We start from the raw sequence: 17,425 nt of genomic DNA, 5'->3' as shown, positions 1-17,425 counted from the left end.
CTTCGCTTGTTTTTCTTTCCCCTCTCCTTCACTCTTTTTTCTTTAGATGTTTTGGAACAGGCTGTACACTTTACAGCTTTTTCTCTCAGTCACCTTATACCTGTCCATACGACACACACACACACACACACACACACACACACACACACACACACACACACATGCACACATCATTGATTGGGCCAACTAAGATGTCGGTTAATATTGTTTATTTATGTGTGTCATATTAATTTAATGTGTGTGTGTTTGTAGGATGCAGAGAATGAGAGGAGAGTGTCTCCAGGTGTGGCAGGAGCTCTCCTACACAAACACTCCACACCTGTCTTTCTCTGCCCCTCCTCTTCCTCCTAAACGCTCTTTCTCACAGACACACAAAGCCCACATCAAATCAGCCACTTTTCTGCAGTGTTGTTCACTTTCTGGCAAACAATCAGAGCTGCTTTTGTTCCGCTGACCTCACTCTGAAATCCCATTCTATTTACTGTCTAATATTTCCCTGGATCACGCATGTGACTCACGCCTCTCTCTCTCTCTCTCACCCCCAGTCTGTTCCTCTTCTATTTCCACTGACTTGTTTTTGAAGGTTTAATCTGTTTCTCACCTGCCACTGCTTGCCTTTCCCCCTGTTTCTCTCTCACTCCTCCTGCTCTTCAAACCTTTCCTTTGACTTTTTAATAGTAGTGACAGGGAGGGTTTCCAGCTTAAAGCAGACTTGTGTCACTTTAACCATTACGAGTTGACGTTCGCCGTCAGCTCAGCATGTGAAGGTCACAGTGCAGGGCAGCCTCCCAGTGGTCGTGTCTCGTATCCCCGGGAGCGAATGAATGCCTTTACTTGGTGTGTTGGAAATTCTGCATGTTTGTTTATTATGTCTGGGGTTTGAAGTCGCCATGACCGAAGCGAAAAGGACACATCTTTGATGAGTCAATGGAAACTGAATATGAATACAAATAAAAAACATATTTCTCTCTCTGTATGGGCGAGGGTGTGTGCAAACACACCGAGAATCCAGTGGTTTGCCTCCATTTTTTCTGGATGTGTGGGTTTGTTTACACAGGCCTGTTACATCACCTCAGAGCACCGACAGAGAGAGACGGATTGAGTGGGAAGAGGATGGAGGTTTGGTGAATACATAATTCGGTCAATGTGTAGGCCTCTTTATGTGCGATGTGGTGTATAGTACACCATATAGTACACCATGTACAGGTGTATGTGTCTCCGGCTTCCTCCTATCTCCAAAAAAATGTGCTTCAGGTGAACTAATAATTCCAAATCGTTGATGTTGCCATTGTGAGGTCATTAGCATGATAGCACTTTTCTCACAGGAATCATGCGAATTCGACCTTTCAGAGCACTTAGCATGACAGAATACTAATGTTTAACTTTATTTCAATGCATTTTGTTAAAAAAGGTAATAACCTGGATGTTATTTCATTCACAAGGCAAGAAGAGTTTAGATGAGTCTGCAAATATCTGAAATATTTGGACTGGGTTTGGAACTGACAGCCTTCTTGATGTGGGGAAACAGTGCCAGGAGTGCCATACACTGGCCTGTAGGATGGGTGGGGTTGTAGATGCAGTCATCCCACTGCTAAATGACACATTATAAGTATAATGCAAAGGAAAACAGCAATTTGAACACTTGCATCCATCTCCGTGAATTTTAACAAGCAGCCCCCTATAAGTACCGGTATGTCTGTGTCATTAATAAAAGCTTTAGTACAGTTCTACACGTCTGAGATTGCATAAATGTCCATTATGCATTTAACCCTCTCACAGAGAGTATCGTGTGAAGGTAACTCATCAGTTCATACGGTGTAGATGGCTGGTTTCCTTCCTGTGTGTGTGTCTGCAAGGATGACGGGAACATTATCCAGGCGGGCCGTACCTCCGCTCTGCACTCTTCAATGAAAAGCTTAAGCCAAATGGACTAAATTCTTGTCTGTTTACATGGGTAGCCATTTATGTGTGTGTGTGTGTGTGTGTGTGTGTGTGTGTGTGTGTGTGTGCATGTGTGTGTGTGTGTGCAAAGCAAGGTGGCCTGGGAACCTCTGAGTAGGTAAAAGGGATGTGGCGACTAAAGACAGGATATGGAGGGAGGAACAGAGAGTGATGAATTGCACAGGAGATGATCATAATCACTTTCAAGATCGCTATTGCTCAATCACATCCAGCTCCAAAGGACACTCTCCTGGCTTTGAATGTGCACTTTATCTGTCCAACTCCCGTCTCAGATTATTTTTATAAAGCAGGGTGAGGAAATTCCTGGTTGTTTTCCATGGCTGTAACCAGTATTAATGTAGCACAGACTAGCAGCTGAGTATATTTATTTTACTTTTCACAAAGCAGAAGGCGGACAGAGGTATGCGTGTGAAAAGAACTTTAAAGCATCAAAAATATTATTTTCACTCAAACATAAATAAATAAACACCCAGAAGCCAGGTCCGCTTTGGAATGTAGTAATTCTGAATTTTTATGAATGACTGCATTCATGCCTGGCCATGCCCCCGTCCTCAAACTTCATGCTCGGTGAAGGAGCTCCAAACCCCGCCCCTAATCTCCTTTTTGGGATACCTGGGACATACACCTGCCTCCTGATTGGTTGAAGATTGTCTGAGTGGGCGTGGTTGCTAGAAAAAGCACGGAGCTGATATAAAAATAAGCGTCAAACTTGATCCATGGAAATGAACAAGTGATGAGGGACACCTGAGGACCATGTCGGATTTAAACTTTGTGGACGAAACCTATTTTTTACGAGCCTGGTGAAGGATTTATCTTCCTTTTGCTGTTTGTTTGGTTTATTTTGAACGTTTTCTACTCTTAGATGTGAATCAGCTGACAGCATGGGGATAACGTTACTGCTATTATTCGCGGTCTTACAGGTGGTGACAGTCGGTTTGGTGAGTTCTATTGTTTTTGCTGTGTGTTCAGTTATTTTCTGACACCGAGTCGAGTAAACGCTGAGCAGCAGATCCTTACGTGTTTGTACGGGGTTACAGATTTAAAATGCAATTGTCGCTCATTGCTTTAATGCTGCATGTCATAATAATTGTAATAAACTGGCTAATAACGCAGGGAATGTGCGTTTGTGTTTTACTGTTGTGTTTGGGAAACTAGTGATATTACTGGTTTCCAAAATGGGGTTCGGGGGCCATGAGATGTCCTTGGCGGATCCCTCAGAGGGTCACAAGTAAAATTAATAACAGAGTATGGTTTAAAAAAAAAGATTCACATTCACTATTTCCATTGCGAATAATCGTGTGTAATTAACTTCTGCATTTTATATGACATTACAGTATTACAGCTGCATTAATGTGTTATTATTTTGCCGCACTTTGTTGCCGCTGGTCAGCATGAAGATGGTTTTAAGCTCATTTTAATAATTTTTCTATTTAGGTGGCTGAATGTTTAATAATAGATTGTATCCTATCAGCTGACAATAGAATGTTTTTCAAGAAAAATCAGGATTTGGAAGCGAGCAATAACTAAAGAGCTTAAATACATATAAATACATATAAGTATAATATTTTCCTCTGAAATGTGACTGAGTAGTATGTGGTGGAAGTATTTAAATACAGAATTACTGAGTCATTCACTACTTATCAACAGTTTACAGACATTAGGATGAGAATAAACTAATAAAACGTGGAACTTATTTGTTGGCTGTGTTAACGTGTCTTCAGTCTGGGTTTCTTAAGGGCTCTTAGCCTGAAGATACTTAACGTACATAAAGCCTATCTCTGTGTAGGTCCAAAATAATCCTACAGTAATATTATCCAACAGCTAAAACGAAAACTTAAGGTCAAAATGAACTCACTGCACGCTATAAATACACACAGGAATATAATGGGAGTTTTGCCTAGAGGATATTTGACATACCATATTATACCCACCAATGATGTTAAAATTGGAAAGCCATTGTCATGGCATTGCGTAACGTTATATCCAACCTTCATGCCCCGAAAGCGACATCTCATGTCCTGGTCTGGGTTTAGACCGTGCCAGGGAATGGAAGGGATACTTTCAGATGATTTGAGCGTGGCCAGACAGATGGGCAACTCTTTGTGATCTCAATACCTGTTGGGAGTTGTTGGAGCGGATCAGGTGTGTGAAATGAGAAACAAAGGATGTCAGATTAGGAAGCTGGGGTGCGGGTTGGGGGGTGGGAGGGGGATTTGGGGTCAGAGAACGGACCTTTCATCCCTTCTTGCATGGCAAATGCCAAGCGGAAGGCGACAGACTGTTACAGATACCCCTGTGGGACTTGGGACAGACCTGAGTATTCAGTAAATGTTTAAGCCTCACACACTTTGATGAATTTCTGTGATCTGTGTAACACGAGTCAAACTGTTCTCCTGCATGTTTTAAATGAAGCTAATGCTCAGATGTCTCTTTTTTTACAGGTGACTGCTGGCTGTCCGGTGGTCTGCGAATGCCCCGCAGGCCCTCCCTCATGCCCCCCAGGGGTCAGCTCAGTGCCAGACACCTGCGGGTGCTGCAAGGTGTGCGCTGCTCAGCTCAACCAGGATTGCCACGAGGGGCGGCCCTGCGACCACCATAAAGGTCTGGAGTGCAACTATGGCAACGATGTGGGGCGAACCCACGGCATCTGCAGGGGTAAGGACAGAGATGGTGGGGAGGTTGAAAGAGAGAGGGGGAGGTAGGGGGGTCAGACGCTGGGGGAGTTCTTTTGGACTTCGATCAGGGTTGAGTGAGGGAATGTGTAACTTCAGGGTGGGGAATCGGGCTTCCGAGCCAAGTGGCTGGAATTTCTCTTTGATAGCGACTTTAGGTTTGAAGCTCATGCCACGTTTCAAAAACAGAGAACCTTCATGAGCTGCGATTGAAAGCTGGCCAACTCTGGGATTTATATAAGTAGCTCAGTGTGTACACAAACAGCCCCATGAAGCACACACACACCCACACAGTGGTATTTTTATATGCGTGTTTATTTGGGGTGTTTCTATATAAAGAGGGGTTTCCGGGGTGTTGTGCGGGGACTCCCTTTGAGGGAGGATGTTGTAAACAAGTTAAAAAGAACAGAGTTTGGTTCAGAAATGGAGATTTATTGCAGTAATGAGCTTCCTCCTCTCATTTATGTGTCGGATAGGTTCAGCGCTTTCTACGGATCAAGAAGTCGTGTTATCCTAACGCCGACTTTTTTGTCCTTCATCGGACTAACTTCTCTGTCTGTGTCCTTTCCCCACAGCGAAAGCAGAAGGCCGCTCGTGCGAATACAACGGGCAGATTTACCAAAACGGTGAGAACTTCCGTGCCGGTTGCAAGCACCAGTGCACCTGCATCGATGGAGCTGTGGGCTGCGTGCCCCTTTGCCCCAGCCATGTGCCCCTAGCCTCACCTTCCTGTCCAGCTCCACAGCTGGTCAAGGTGCCCGGACAGTGCTGCCTCAGCATCGACTGCCACAAGGGAACCACCGTGGTGCCCCCAGCGCACCGCAGACCCCAACCTCCAGTTTACCCACCTTACCCCTTCATCCCCTACCCGGCCTACCCCTACCCAAAGCCTTACCCGAAACCTTACCGGAAACTGTACCCCTACAAACCCAAAAAGGAGAAGAACGCCCTGGGGAACGAACTGGTGGAGGTGGGGCGCAAGTGGAACAAGCCTCGGGGAAACAAGCACCTGGCGGGTAAGAGAGGGCGGAGCGGCGTCGCGGCGGCGTCGCCTTAGAGTACCGCCTGTTTCCTCCACGCAGTAAAGCATCGTGTTTATGTTTTAGCAATTTCAGTCTGCTGACGCACAAACGACCTCACTGTGAGCCGTTTGCTCTGCATCAGTGTGTGTGTGTATGTGTGTGTGTCAGCATTTATGTGAGGCTTGTTTTCCACTGGCTCCTTGCACACCAGAGGTGCTCTCTCTCCTTCCCAACACACTGCTCTCACACAGCACATACCTCCGTCACCCAGCTTTCCCCTCTCTGTAATCACCCTCTCTATGCGTCAGTGTTGCCTATTCCCTGAATGAAGCTAGTGTGCTTTGCATCTCTGGCCCTTTCCTTCTCCCTCTCTCTCCCACTGCCCCCCCCCCCTCGAGCTTTCTTTACGTTTGCTGATCTCGCCTCTCGTTCTTTGACCCTCCAACATCCATTATCGGCCTCGCTCACCGCCTCTCTGTCTTGCATCCGTCCAAGCCTGGAGACAGGTGGGAGATCAGTGCGTGGTTCAGACTACTTCCTGGTCCCAGTGTTCTCGGAGCTGTGGGATGGGCGTCTCCTCTCGCGTTACCAACGACAATGCCCGATGTAAGCTGATCAAGGAGACGCGCCTGTGCAACATTCGACCATGCAGCTCCATGTCCATGCCTGTGAAGGTGAGGAATGTGTTGGCTTTTAGGTTCTTCATCTAACGGCTCACAACCATATGGTCAGACCTCCATGCTAAATAGATTCAGGAAAGGATTGCTTTCAGGGGCTCAGATTGTTATTAATATCATGGCATTCATAAAGCCCCCACCCTTGAATCTCTGTGTTGCTGGTTCCCTTTTGGTCCATTCTGTCTATTCATGGTTCTGTTGCTGTGTGGGAAACAAGAGTTGATGTAGACTCCGAATCCCTTGTGCAGCTTCATGTTCAGTTCATGGCTGTCCCACTGTACATGAAAATTATTTTAAGCTTAAACCATTACTTGAGTAAGATGTGGAATGAAACAGCCGGTCTGACTTTATGAAGGTAATTAGATCCACTGCAGTTTTACCTTTAAAAGCTCCTTCATCATCTTGCTTAATCCTGTGCAAAGCATTAAAATCAGATTTAGACAATTCACAAGGGAGGGCAAAGACCATGCTTCTGTTACATTGCAATTTTAAATTTGAAACGCAATACATTAAAGAAACACAAACATTGCACATCATTTTAAGGTCACCTTGCTCTCATTTTGAATTTCAGAAAATCACTTAAGCTCATCTTGCAAAAAATAGTTCTGGTCAAACTTTCCAGGGACTTGATAAAGGAGAGACTCTCCCCCTGGTGGGTTTGCAGCTCTCCCACACAGAACCTGTGACACTGTGGCTGTCAGCTGCACTCAGAAACACTTCACTGTGGGATTTTAAGAGCACTCGTTTCTCCCACTCTGTTACTCTCTCATATATCATACACAACGCCCTCGGAGGCATCCTGCCTCCTGCAGTGGGGTTGATGGGTTGTTATGCACCGGTTTCTCGGTGCTCTCCCTGTGTTTGAAGAGCTGCCGTGGGCGTTAGTGTTCATCAGTGTCCATCCCAAACTTTTGTTGGCATGTTCTGCTCTCAGGCACTCATCTGCTGTTCTGAGCTTTGTTTTTCGTATCACACAGCTTGAGTTAAGTAAGCTCTTAATTCTGTTGTGTTTGTTTCCAAGAAAAGGTCAATGTGGTTCAATCAGTAGAAAGTGGTATCGACCTGCAGTAAGTAGCATCTCAGCTAAACCAAAGTGAGACTTTGTGACCTTTTAGTGTTGTTAAATTTGATTATTCAATCAGACTTATAATCATGTTCCCCAGAAGATAAACCGTTCAAAGGTGGTCTGATGGACTAACATAACACTTGGACTTAAGTCAGAGACTCATGAACTCTGGCTGGGTCGCCTTAATGAGGTTGTTGATTGTTGAAGGATCTGAAACACTCGATAATCCCTGATTATATCCCTGATGACATGTCTAAGAGCATCATGTCGGAACGTCCCAAGAGGATCTGCTGAATTTTCCTCAAGATCCACCACTTGTGGTTTTGATTGAACAGATTCAAGAACTACTGGATGAATTATTGACTGGAGTCTGACTGACTCCTGAACTGGTTTAGCGCCATCATTGTGTCAGAGCTGAATTTGGTTCCAACAGCCTCATTGGGTCTTACAACTTGTCCTCTTCTTCCCTCCACAGAAGGGGAGGAAGTGCTCTCGTACCCATAAGGCCCCCGAGCCACACCGCCTGTCCTACGCTGGCTGCAGGACCACCCGCTTGTACAGACCCAACTACTGCGGCGTGTGCAAGGACGGCCGCTGCTGCTCACCCCGTCGTACACGTACGGCCAGCGTGACCTTCTCCTGCCCCGATGGTGAACGCTTCAACAGGTCCGTGATGTTCATCCAGTCTTGCAAGTGCAGCAACGAGTGCAACCATCTGAACGAGGCTGCCATGCCTCCACAGCGGTGGCTCTATGGAGACACACACAAGTTCATTGACTAGTGTTTTCTCCCCCAGCCAACATTCCCTCACAAAAACAAAAGACCTTAACTGCCCCATAGTGATCCCCACATAGAATAGCTGCCCTTAGTGTATGAGTGGAGACAAGTGAGGCGCACGTGTCAAAACATCTCTTCTGGGGGAGGAACGGGGAGGAGAACGAATCGGATGGAAGCATCTCCAGCTTGAGAACAGCACAGTGACCAGCCCCTGCTTTAGCTTAGATAAAACATTGATTCTGGCCTGGCCAACCTCCTACAGACTGACAAAACCATGGTAACCAGTTACCATGTTGCTTGTCATGCACCAACTACCCCCTGAACTCTGAGATTTTTGTGGGGGGACGCTGGAGCAGGAGCTGAAAAGCTGAACTCATGGTGTTTCTTTTTTTTTTGACGGCGATGATTCACATCCCACTTACCGAACAAGAGTTCTGACGAATCAGTAGAAAGATGTTCTGACATTTCTAGATGGAATGACAGAAAGTCAGTACTGATCAACCACATGAAGACTTGACAGCAAAGACTGATTATGTTGACAGAAGATGGGGGGATATCTCAGATGTTTCTTATGTCTTTTTGTGGTATTTATTCTCTGGTATTTATTGTTGAGACAGACATGCTGACACAGCGGCCTGCCACCAGGGAAGGCGGTGCTGCTATGTTTGGAGCACCGGCGTGGATGAATGAGCATCTGAACGGGACAAAACAGCTGAAAGCTGTCATCCATAAGAGAGGGGAGGACTCATACAGATCCGGGGCGAGACCCCAGGGTCAGAGTGGTCAGAAAGCCATGTCTAATGACGGATGATGAAGGCTGAAGGACAAGAGGAGTTATGTGTTAGAAAGAGGCAGAGTTGAACCCGATGGGTCGAAGCTTTGTACGCATTAGCGGGGAATATGTCAAAGGCTGTTTGCACAGCTGGAGTCATCCCCTGCTTTGCCTCCACGAGAAACTGAGACATTTAGCAAACACCAGAAGAACAAGCCTGGGATTCTGGCGCCAAGAAGTCGACCGCCTAATTCTGTGCAAATTACAATCCTACAGTCTGAGGGGCGGTGAAAGAAAATCAGCGTCTCTCTTGTTTGCTATAAAAATAAGATTTGAAAACTGCGGATACTGAGGTAAACATATAATTTGTGACTGACGGGTGGAACCGCTCTGGTGCCCACTCGGGCCTGTGATGGAGCAGCATGCCAGCTCTCTGAAACAAAACGTTAACTTGTGCTTCTATATGTTTAAGTGGTGTCTGTTTTTTTTTGAAGGATGTGATGCCAGGTTCACCTCCAGGGGCAGAAGATGCTCCATCAGAGGTCAATTAGAACCTGCCTCTAAGGACACTTTGAAGGAAATTTATTCTGTATCATTTTTTTCCCCCAAAAAAATCTTTCTAATGACTGAAGAACACAAGAATCTTACTTCGACTAGGACGTTGGTTCAAGAACACGCACCTTATGACAGCCTTGAGTCACAACCTTTAACTCATGCAATTTAAAAGGGATTAAGAGGTCAGTTAAAAATGTTTTAACTGAATAAACAAATCAGTCAATCTGAATCATTAGAACTGCCATTTTATCTTTAAGACGGTTTCTCTTGAGCCATAAGATCAATATTAGGACGTTTTCAGTGAACCTGGAAAATACTGTTGTTCTACCATTTCTTGGCTCCAGTTTGCTTTTTCATAGTTGAAACCGCTGCCTCCGATCCTCCGAGGATTTAACTGTTGATTTAAAAACTAATTGTTCTACAATATCACCATCGCTACTTGTTTATCTAGATGCTGTGGTTTCGGTACTGTATGTCTAGTTATTAAGGACACTATAGAGCAGCTATGTACAGATCTTTGTAGTTCTATCTGCTGTATCAGGGCCCATTCTTTTCCCATTTATACTGAAGTAGTTCATGTATATTTTAGCTCAAGCAGTGTTCAGTTCAGGAGCATGATGTGCCATTTTGAAGGGATAATTGTGTGCCAAGTGTGCATGATTACAATCTGTAATGGTCATGCTTTTAAAAAAATATTAAAACACTTTCCTCAAAACTTTTCTTGCAGGTTAACACAATCTGTATTTTAGATTTTCTTTCCATTGATGTTACCATTTACAAGAAATATTTTTAATATGATGCTAACAGAACAAATCATCAGACGGGCATGTCGTCAATCTTTGAAGGTTAGTTTGAGAAATTCACTCAACTAATTCCAGTTAACGCCGTGACATTTGACACTGAATAACTGTAGTTGAAATGTGGTCTCATATTGGTCTGTGATCATATCATATAAAGTGATTGAAGTACTTAGTTAAGTTCTTCAGCTCTTAGTAGTGAAATATTAACTGAAGCTTTTTAACAGGCATACAAATAGCCTGAGATTTTGTGACTGTAATATTGTGTAAGGTTTATCTGTGTGATTTTACACTACATAAATAGAACCAACTTTAAATTTACTTTTGAAAACGGTGAAAAGTTACACACAGAAAGCACAAACTATGTGTTAGGACAATGTTCTATTGACAATCAAAATTGCCAAATTCACCACAAGGACTCCAGTTGGTGACTTTATTAAATGGAGGTATTCAATTGGCAATTAGAAATCAAAATTGTGATGCCAAAACTGTTTTACTCAACTCACAGCAAGACTACTTGCTGTCTCTGAAAACTTTGCAAGAGGATCAGGGAACAATAAACAACATTTCTATGCAGCCTTGTATGAACACTTAAAAACTATTTGAAAAATCACTTTCACACAGTCCTGGTACCACGTTTCGAAGCATTTCCCTGAAGTTCTGCTTGAAAATGAATGGAAAAAAGGAGGGAGAGACAAGAATAGCCTCAGAAGAGACCACAATAGTAAAAATGACATTTTATAAAAACTTTAATTTCAGTAAGAAAAAAAAATCACAACAGTAAAAATTTAAATTGACCACACCCCCATCTCCAGAGACTGAAAATAAAAATAAGTGTAATGAACATAGGGAGCAGAGCAGAGATTCCAAATCAAAGAAGCACGTCTTCCTCCAGATACGAGACCGAGATCCACAGAGTCGACGTCTGCCTGGCTGGACGACTCATCTGGACTGCTCGACTAGAGGGGGGAACACATCACATGAGCATGAGAAAGATCTGCACAATGAGCAACAGCTGAACATACCAACATTTCACCAACAGGTTAAACATGTTGACAACAACCCCAAAGTTAAAATGGCAGCTCCAACTGCTGTCTCTCAGGGTTTGGAAGTTCAGCTCAACTGCGGGGCATCTCACCGGATTAAAGAGCCCAGCGAATCACGGTGGCATGTTGTTCTAATATTGCTTTGCACACCCGTTAGGATGGGTCAGTCCATCACTTTATTATGGGCGTCCAGCATCACTGCACTGAGTAGGCATGCAGAAATGGAAATACTTACTGTAAGAGGAGATGTCGATCTCCTCTGGCAGCTCGGCCACGTTGACCTCAAAGCGGTCCTGAACATCGTTAAGAGTCTTGGCGTCGGTCTCGTCGGACACAAAGGTTATAGCCAGGCCTTTGGTCCCAAACCTACCAGCACGAGCAACCTGACAGGCACAGGACACTCGCGAGTGAGTTACATCCCAAACACGCGTGTCAAATGTGTAGTAATTACCACAACCAGCAGCTCAGAACGTTACACGAAGACGATAATGCACAAACACCGATGGAAAATCGCTCATCCTGTTCTCACCCTATGTAGATAGGTATCAGAATCTTCTGGCATGTCGTAGTTGAAGACTATGTTGACTCGTTCGATGTCCATGCCTCTGCCAAAGACATTAGTGGCCACCAGAATCCGCCTTTGGAAATCCTTGAACTGCTGATAACGAGACAGCCTGTGGGGTGAGACAGGAAGAAAAAGCCAGCCAGAGAATTATCAACACAGCTGCTGCAGGCTGTGTACCTCAATGACCTGTTAAGTTCAACAAGAAGGCCTCACGACCCATAAATATGCCTGGCATTTGGAACTCAATGAGGCATGTTTATGAGAGTGGGTACAGGACAGGAAGGTGTGCATGTGTCTCACCTCTCCTCCTGAGTCATTCCCTTGTGGATAGAAATGGCAGGGAAGTTTTGCTCCACCAGTAGCTGAGACAGAGCCATGCAGCGCTGAATCGTCCTGACAAAGATCACCACCTAGAGGCAAACAATCAAAATGCAACAGCTCAATAACTTTTTGGAGAAATTATGTTCTCAACATCTGATCAGACCTAGATCAAAACCTTAATACCAATGCAGTGTTGTTCAATCTAAAGTAGGGCTGAATAATCTATAGTCCATATTCATTCAACTTAAAATTGGCTGCCGAAGAGCTTGATGAATTGTTATTTCAACTGAGTTTTTTTTAATGAACAAATTTACTGAAAATGAAACGTTAACAGGGTGCAGTCATTTGAAATCAACTTCAATTATGATAGCCCATCAAATTCACTCTGATTGCATAGATCAGGCATGTCCAAAGTTCGGTCCGGCCCACGGGCCAATCACAGCCCATGCCTCGTCTCTTAACATGTGTTAGATTTGGTTTCCCAGACAGAACACAGATTGAGCATGCAGTTCCTTAACTCATCTCATGGAGGCAGAGTCACACAAAATATCTGTCAACTGCCATAAACCTACAGAGAAGAGGACTGACTAATGGACCAATCACAGCCCATGCTGACATTGGTACTCTTGCTTGGCAGGCGTCATCACTTAGGGGAGCTCTGCAGGTGTTCGCAGCTCACACTTTGCTGTCTGAGCTACGCATTTCCAGCTCTGTGGGACGTCATGGTAGCGATACGGGTGTGGAAATGAAGCGGTACACAACGAACGTTGCGTCCCTTGCTGGAGAGTTCAACAACCGCTTTAGGGATTTTGCCGCTATCTCCCAGAACGTGTTGTTATTTTCCTCTCCCTTCAACGTAGATCCTGATGAGACTCCACCTCACCTGATGGAGCTTCAGTGCAACAGCGAGTAACGCAGCAACACTTGCAGCTCTCTTGTGTCTTTTTACCTGTAGCTGGATACGAACTAGTTTCTGGAGATGCGCACATGTGAAGAAAATGTTAAGCTAGTTTGGGTCCATATATAGTATTTATGTGAGCGACTGTTGTGAATTTGAACAAAAAACGGTTTGAAATCAAGACTAAGTAACTCCCACCTATGTGACATTTTGCACGTCTGCCACTACTCTCCACCCAGACCAATTCAATACGAATGTACGTCTTTGATCGTTTTAAATATTGTCATCGGGGACTGTTGGCCCTCGGACACGTTCACGTTATCAAATCTGGCCCACCTTCCAAAAAGTTTGGACACCTCTGGCATAGATGACAGCACCAAGGAAGCTGCAGCAAAGACACATCGGCTACGATGAGATGTGGGAGAATCTGACACAGAACCACTGATGACATCAGTTGTGACATCATCTGGAATCACAACAGCACAGCCACTAAAGCAACAACTGATAATGAAGGCATATTTCTGCAACGTCAGAACCCAGACAGCAGCTTTCCATTTAGCTTTAGGTCAGACGATGATTATGTTACGATGAGATAACTTCTGGGAACACGTAGCTGATGGTGGACAAACAAAACAATCCGATGACCTTTTAAGAAGTGGATGAATTCTTTTTAAGACAGTTTCAAAAATATAAAATCCCCCTCATCTATGAAACAACTAAAAGTGGAATTGCCCAATATGCAAAACGCATCATTCATACACAGAAATGCTTCTGGCTACAAGTGACGGCCAGTTAGTCTAGCACACATTGATTAAAGTGTCGTGATTGATTGTGTCAAACGCTTTTTTGAGATCTATGAATATTCCAACAGAGTGCAGTTTATGATTTATGGCATTGGTGATCACCTCAATTGATTCTATCAATGCAAGTGATGTTGAACTGTTTGCTCTAAATCCATACTCACTATCAGAGAGTAATTTAGGTTTATTTATGAATTTATCTAGTCTGTTATTGAACAATTTTTCTAGGATTTTGGATACGTCAATCAGCAGTAGTTTGGGTAGATTACAGTAATATCAAAAAAGTAGTGGTCAGCCCATTACCCAGCCCATCACTTGATTGACACACAGGGCAGCCAGTCAGATGAAATCTGACTTTTCTGTAATTTAAGTCACTGTGTATGCACAAATGATATTTTTCTAACCAAGGAAATTAGGATTAGGAGCTTCAAGGAAAAAAACTAAACAGTGATCGATACGATCAGATTGATTAAGGCTTTCAAATGAACTATGCAACATCTCTCCTCAAAGCTGCAGTGCCATGATTTGACAAACTGCTAGAACCTGGCATCAGAGCTGGAGACACAAGGGAAGGTCTATGTGTAACCTGACATTCCACGGTACACAGAGTAGATTGACAATTGTCTACTTGGTGACTCACACGTCCTGTAGCAGCTCAGTTTCTTTACCTGATTGAACTCCAACACGTCAAGCAGCTCAAAGAGCTTGCGGTTCTTCTCGCTGTCTTTCAGCTTGCAGTAGTACTGTTGCAGGCCGTGGAGTGTCAGTTTGGTCTCGTCGTCAACAAATACTTCCATGGGCTGCACAGGAGATGACAGGTAAAGTCAGGTTCAGTTCTAGCAGCAGTCAAAACCACGTAGAAATTACTACAGTTGCCTCACGGAACACGGAACTTACGTCTTGCATGAATTTGCGGCAGACTGGCCGTATGTCCTTACTCAGTGTTGCGCTGAACATCATGACTTGCTTCTCATGGGGTGTGATCCTGAAGATATTCTGTACATCACTCCTCATGTCTGCAAACCAAAAATGACCACAACGTAGTAATTACTATTTGTATGTGTGAGTGTTATCCTCAGAATGTGTGGCTTTACTACTGATGTGCAATCAATGAGAAGTGAGAAGAAATGTCTGCAAAAACGGTTTGAAAATCAACATACCTAGCTCCACCAACATTTTGTCACACTCATCCAGGACAAAATGTTTGACATTCTTCAGACTGAGGGTCTTGTTCCAGGTGAGAGCGAGAATACGGCCGGGTGTTCCAACTACAATGTGAGGGCAATTCTTCCTCAAGACCTCCTCGTCTTTCTTAATGGCCAAGCCTCCAAAGAATACTGCTGCCTTAACAGTGGGCATGTACTTGGAGAATCGCTCATACTCTTTGCTAATCTGGAAGGCCAGCTCTCGTGTGTGGCACATGACTAATACAGACACCTGAGGAGATGAAATATACACATGGATTCAGACAAGCTTCTCAATCAATAAATTACATATGGCCTCAGACTAATCTTCAAGAACTGTACATTAATTTGTATTTTACTATTCTAGAATCTTAACCGTTGTCAAAACTCAAAAGTACAGTATCTCTGAAAGAAATTGTTATTTGTAAAGACTTTGTAAGAAACGACTGCACACCTTGTTCTTATGTGAAAATACAGAAAAACATTTACCAATGCTAAGATGTGTGTGCTAAGATAAATACTGGTCTCGATCAAAAGGCTATGGTCAGGACCATCTTTGTTGACCATACATACTAACCTGGCCATCAACAGGCTCAATCTGCTGCAGTGTGGCCAGCACAAACACGGCCGTCTTGCCCATACCAGATTTGGCTTGGCACAGGATGTCCATGCCCAGGATAGCTTGTGGGATGCATTCATGTTGGACTGCATAAAAACACAGGAAAAAAGTTACACATTTTTGCTGCATAGTGTTTTGAAAAGCAGTGCTAGTTTACAATCTAATTCAACAAACAGAAAGCAACTTCTTTAGGCTATCTAACTCCAAATAAGATGAAGAAATGTCTTTTTACATCACTATATCTGGACATGCCTCAAACTGAAGCAGCGAAAACAAAGTTCACCTCACCTTCAGACGGATGCTCAAATCCACAGTCGATGATGGCACGGAGAAGTTCTGGTTTGAGCAGAAAGTCTCTGAAGCCAGAGCTGTGTATGGAAACGTAGGAACCCTTCACCTCCTTCTTGCTTGCAGGAGTTACACTTTCGGGCGCTCCTTGTGGCTCTTCATCTTCTTCATAATCCAGCAGTTCATTATCAACATCATTCTCTGCCATTGTGTCTGTGTAAAACATAGTAAGACATTTTATTTCTACTCCCACTTCTGTCATGTATCTTGGCTGACCTCACATCTTGCTGGGATTATTGGGGGGAGGGTTGTCAAAAGGACCAAGCCCACCTGTTGTCACTTGTTTGCCACAAGCATAAGGTACATATATTCATTATACAATACAAAACTCCATTCAGACCATAAACAGTTTTAGCGACGTTACATCCTGAGGAGTGGAGAATTTCTAACTTTCCTAATTTATCAAATAACCCAGAATACGCATATTGCACCACTAATTTATATTCCTTTCCCATTGCCACCCAATATTCACATTAAACATCACCTGATTTAACAGACAGTTTGGTTAGACCTTGACAAACATCCAGCTTGTGAGCCGGCACAACGCTGAAAACCCATTGTGTTGCATAACCACTGCTAGCGCGCTAAGCTGGCCGGCCAAGACTGCGGAGAGCGTTATGTTAATTTATCATTTCAACTATGCAAATAACTGTACTAGACAGCATCTAAGTCACTGTAAATTATGTGTTAATGTTAGACGAAAACAAAACGACTCCGACCACATCTTTTTTTTCCCCGAAATATGAAAAGCCTGGTGGGCTTGCTAAGCTACTTGAATGCTCCATTACAGCTAAGGCTAGCTCCGTAGCGCTGAAACGCAAACAATGACTGCACCTATTTCAGATCAGAGAAAATGAGTTAGTTTGTAAAGTAAAAAAAACTATATCTAATAAGGGAGTGGCTTGGTACTATACAAAGTTTGGTATGTTCTCAAGTTTAAAAAATGAATGCGATTTCTACCTTTTCGATGTCAACTGCGAATCCAGTAACAGATCAGAACCGCATGGAAAGGCCTCAGTTCGTTTACAGACAAGACGAGAAGTACCGCCTACGCCGAAATACCTTAATGTGATTGGTTGATTTGGACAACCATCGGAGACAGCGGCCGGGGATTGGACAAAAAGTATGCCGCAGTCCTTCGAACCTTGTTGAATACAGTTCATGTGCAAAACAAAAATAAATATAATTTATACTATACTATACTATACTATACTATACTATACTATACTATACTATACTATACTATACTATACTATACTATACTATACTATACTATACTATCTAACTTTCATATTAAAAATGTTACTGTTTTTTCAGCAATAATGACAGTTATATTTTTTAATA

The 17,425-nt window shown here is 43.6% G+C and overlaps 2 protein-coding genes across 3 annotated transcripts; one reads left to right on the top strand and one right to left on the bottom strand.

Moving 5' to 3' along the window:
• The first annotated feature begins 2,687 nt into the window (after positions 1-2,687).
• On the top strand, positions 2,688-10,218 carry si:ch211-106h11.3 (CCN family member 1). 2 transcript variants are annotated; one of them, XR_011038323.1, is made up of 6 exons: positions 2,688-2,900; positions 4,404-4,617; positions 5,210-5,650; positions 6,152-6,330; positions 7,875-9,301; positions 9,443-10,218. XR_011038323.1 is itself a non-coding variant. In XM_068336108.1 (5 exons), the coding sequence occupies exons 1-5, from the start codon at positions 2,844-2,846 to the stop codon at positions 8,178-8,180; spliced, it is 1,197 nt and encodes a 398-aa protein (XP_068192209.1). In that variant the 5' UTR covers positions 2,688-2,843; the 3' UTR covers positions 8,181-10,218. The 2 variants fall into 2 exon arrangements, 1 of the variants encoding a protein (XP_068192209.1); XM_068336108.1 differs by having other exon boundaries at positions 7,875-10,218.
• Positions 10,219-11,031: 813 nt separating this feature from the next.
• Positions 11,032-17,110, bottom strand: ddx39ab (DEAD (Asp-Glu-Ala-Asp) box polypeptide 39Ab). The gene is made up of 10 exons (XM_068336107.1): positions 17,042-17,110; positions 16,022-16,234; positions 15,692-15,819; positions 15,091-15,367; positions 14,828-14,946; positions 14,599-14,730; positions 12,212-12,321; positions 11,876-12,020; positions 11,582-11,729; positions 11,032-11,259 (listed from the first exon to the last, which is right to left on the bottom strand). Exons 2-10 carry the CDS (start codon positions 16,227-16,229, stop codon positions 11,243-11,245), a joined length of 1,284 nt encoding a protein of 427 aa, XP_068192208.1. The 5' UTR covers positions 16,230-16,234; positions 17,042-17,110; the 3' UTR covers positions 11,032-11,242.
• Positions 17,111-17,425: the final 315 nt, after the last annotated feature.

Source organism: Antennarius striatus, chromosome 16 (genome assembly GCF_040054535.1).
Source record: "Antennarius striatus isolate MH-2024 chromosome 16, ASM4005453v1, whole genome shotgun sequence".
Lineage (NCBI taxonomy): Eukaryota > Metazoa > Chordata > Actinopteri > Lophiiformes > Antennariidae > Antennarius > Antennarius striatus.
This window is presented reverse-complemented; position numbering and strand designations above follow the sequence as displayed.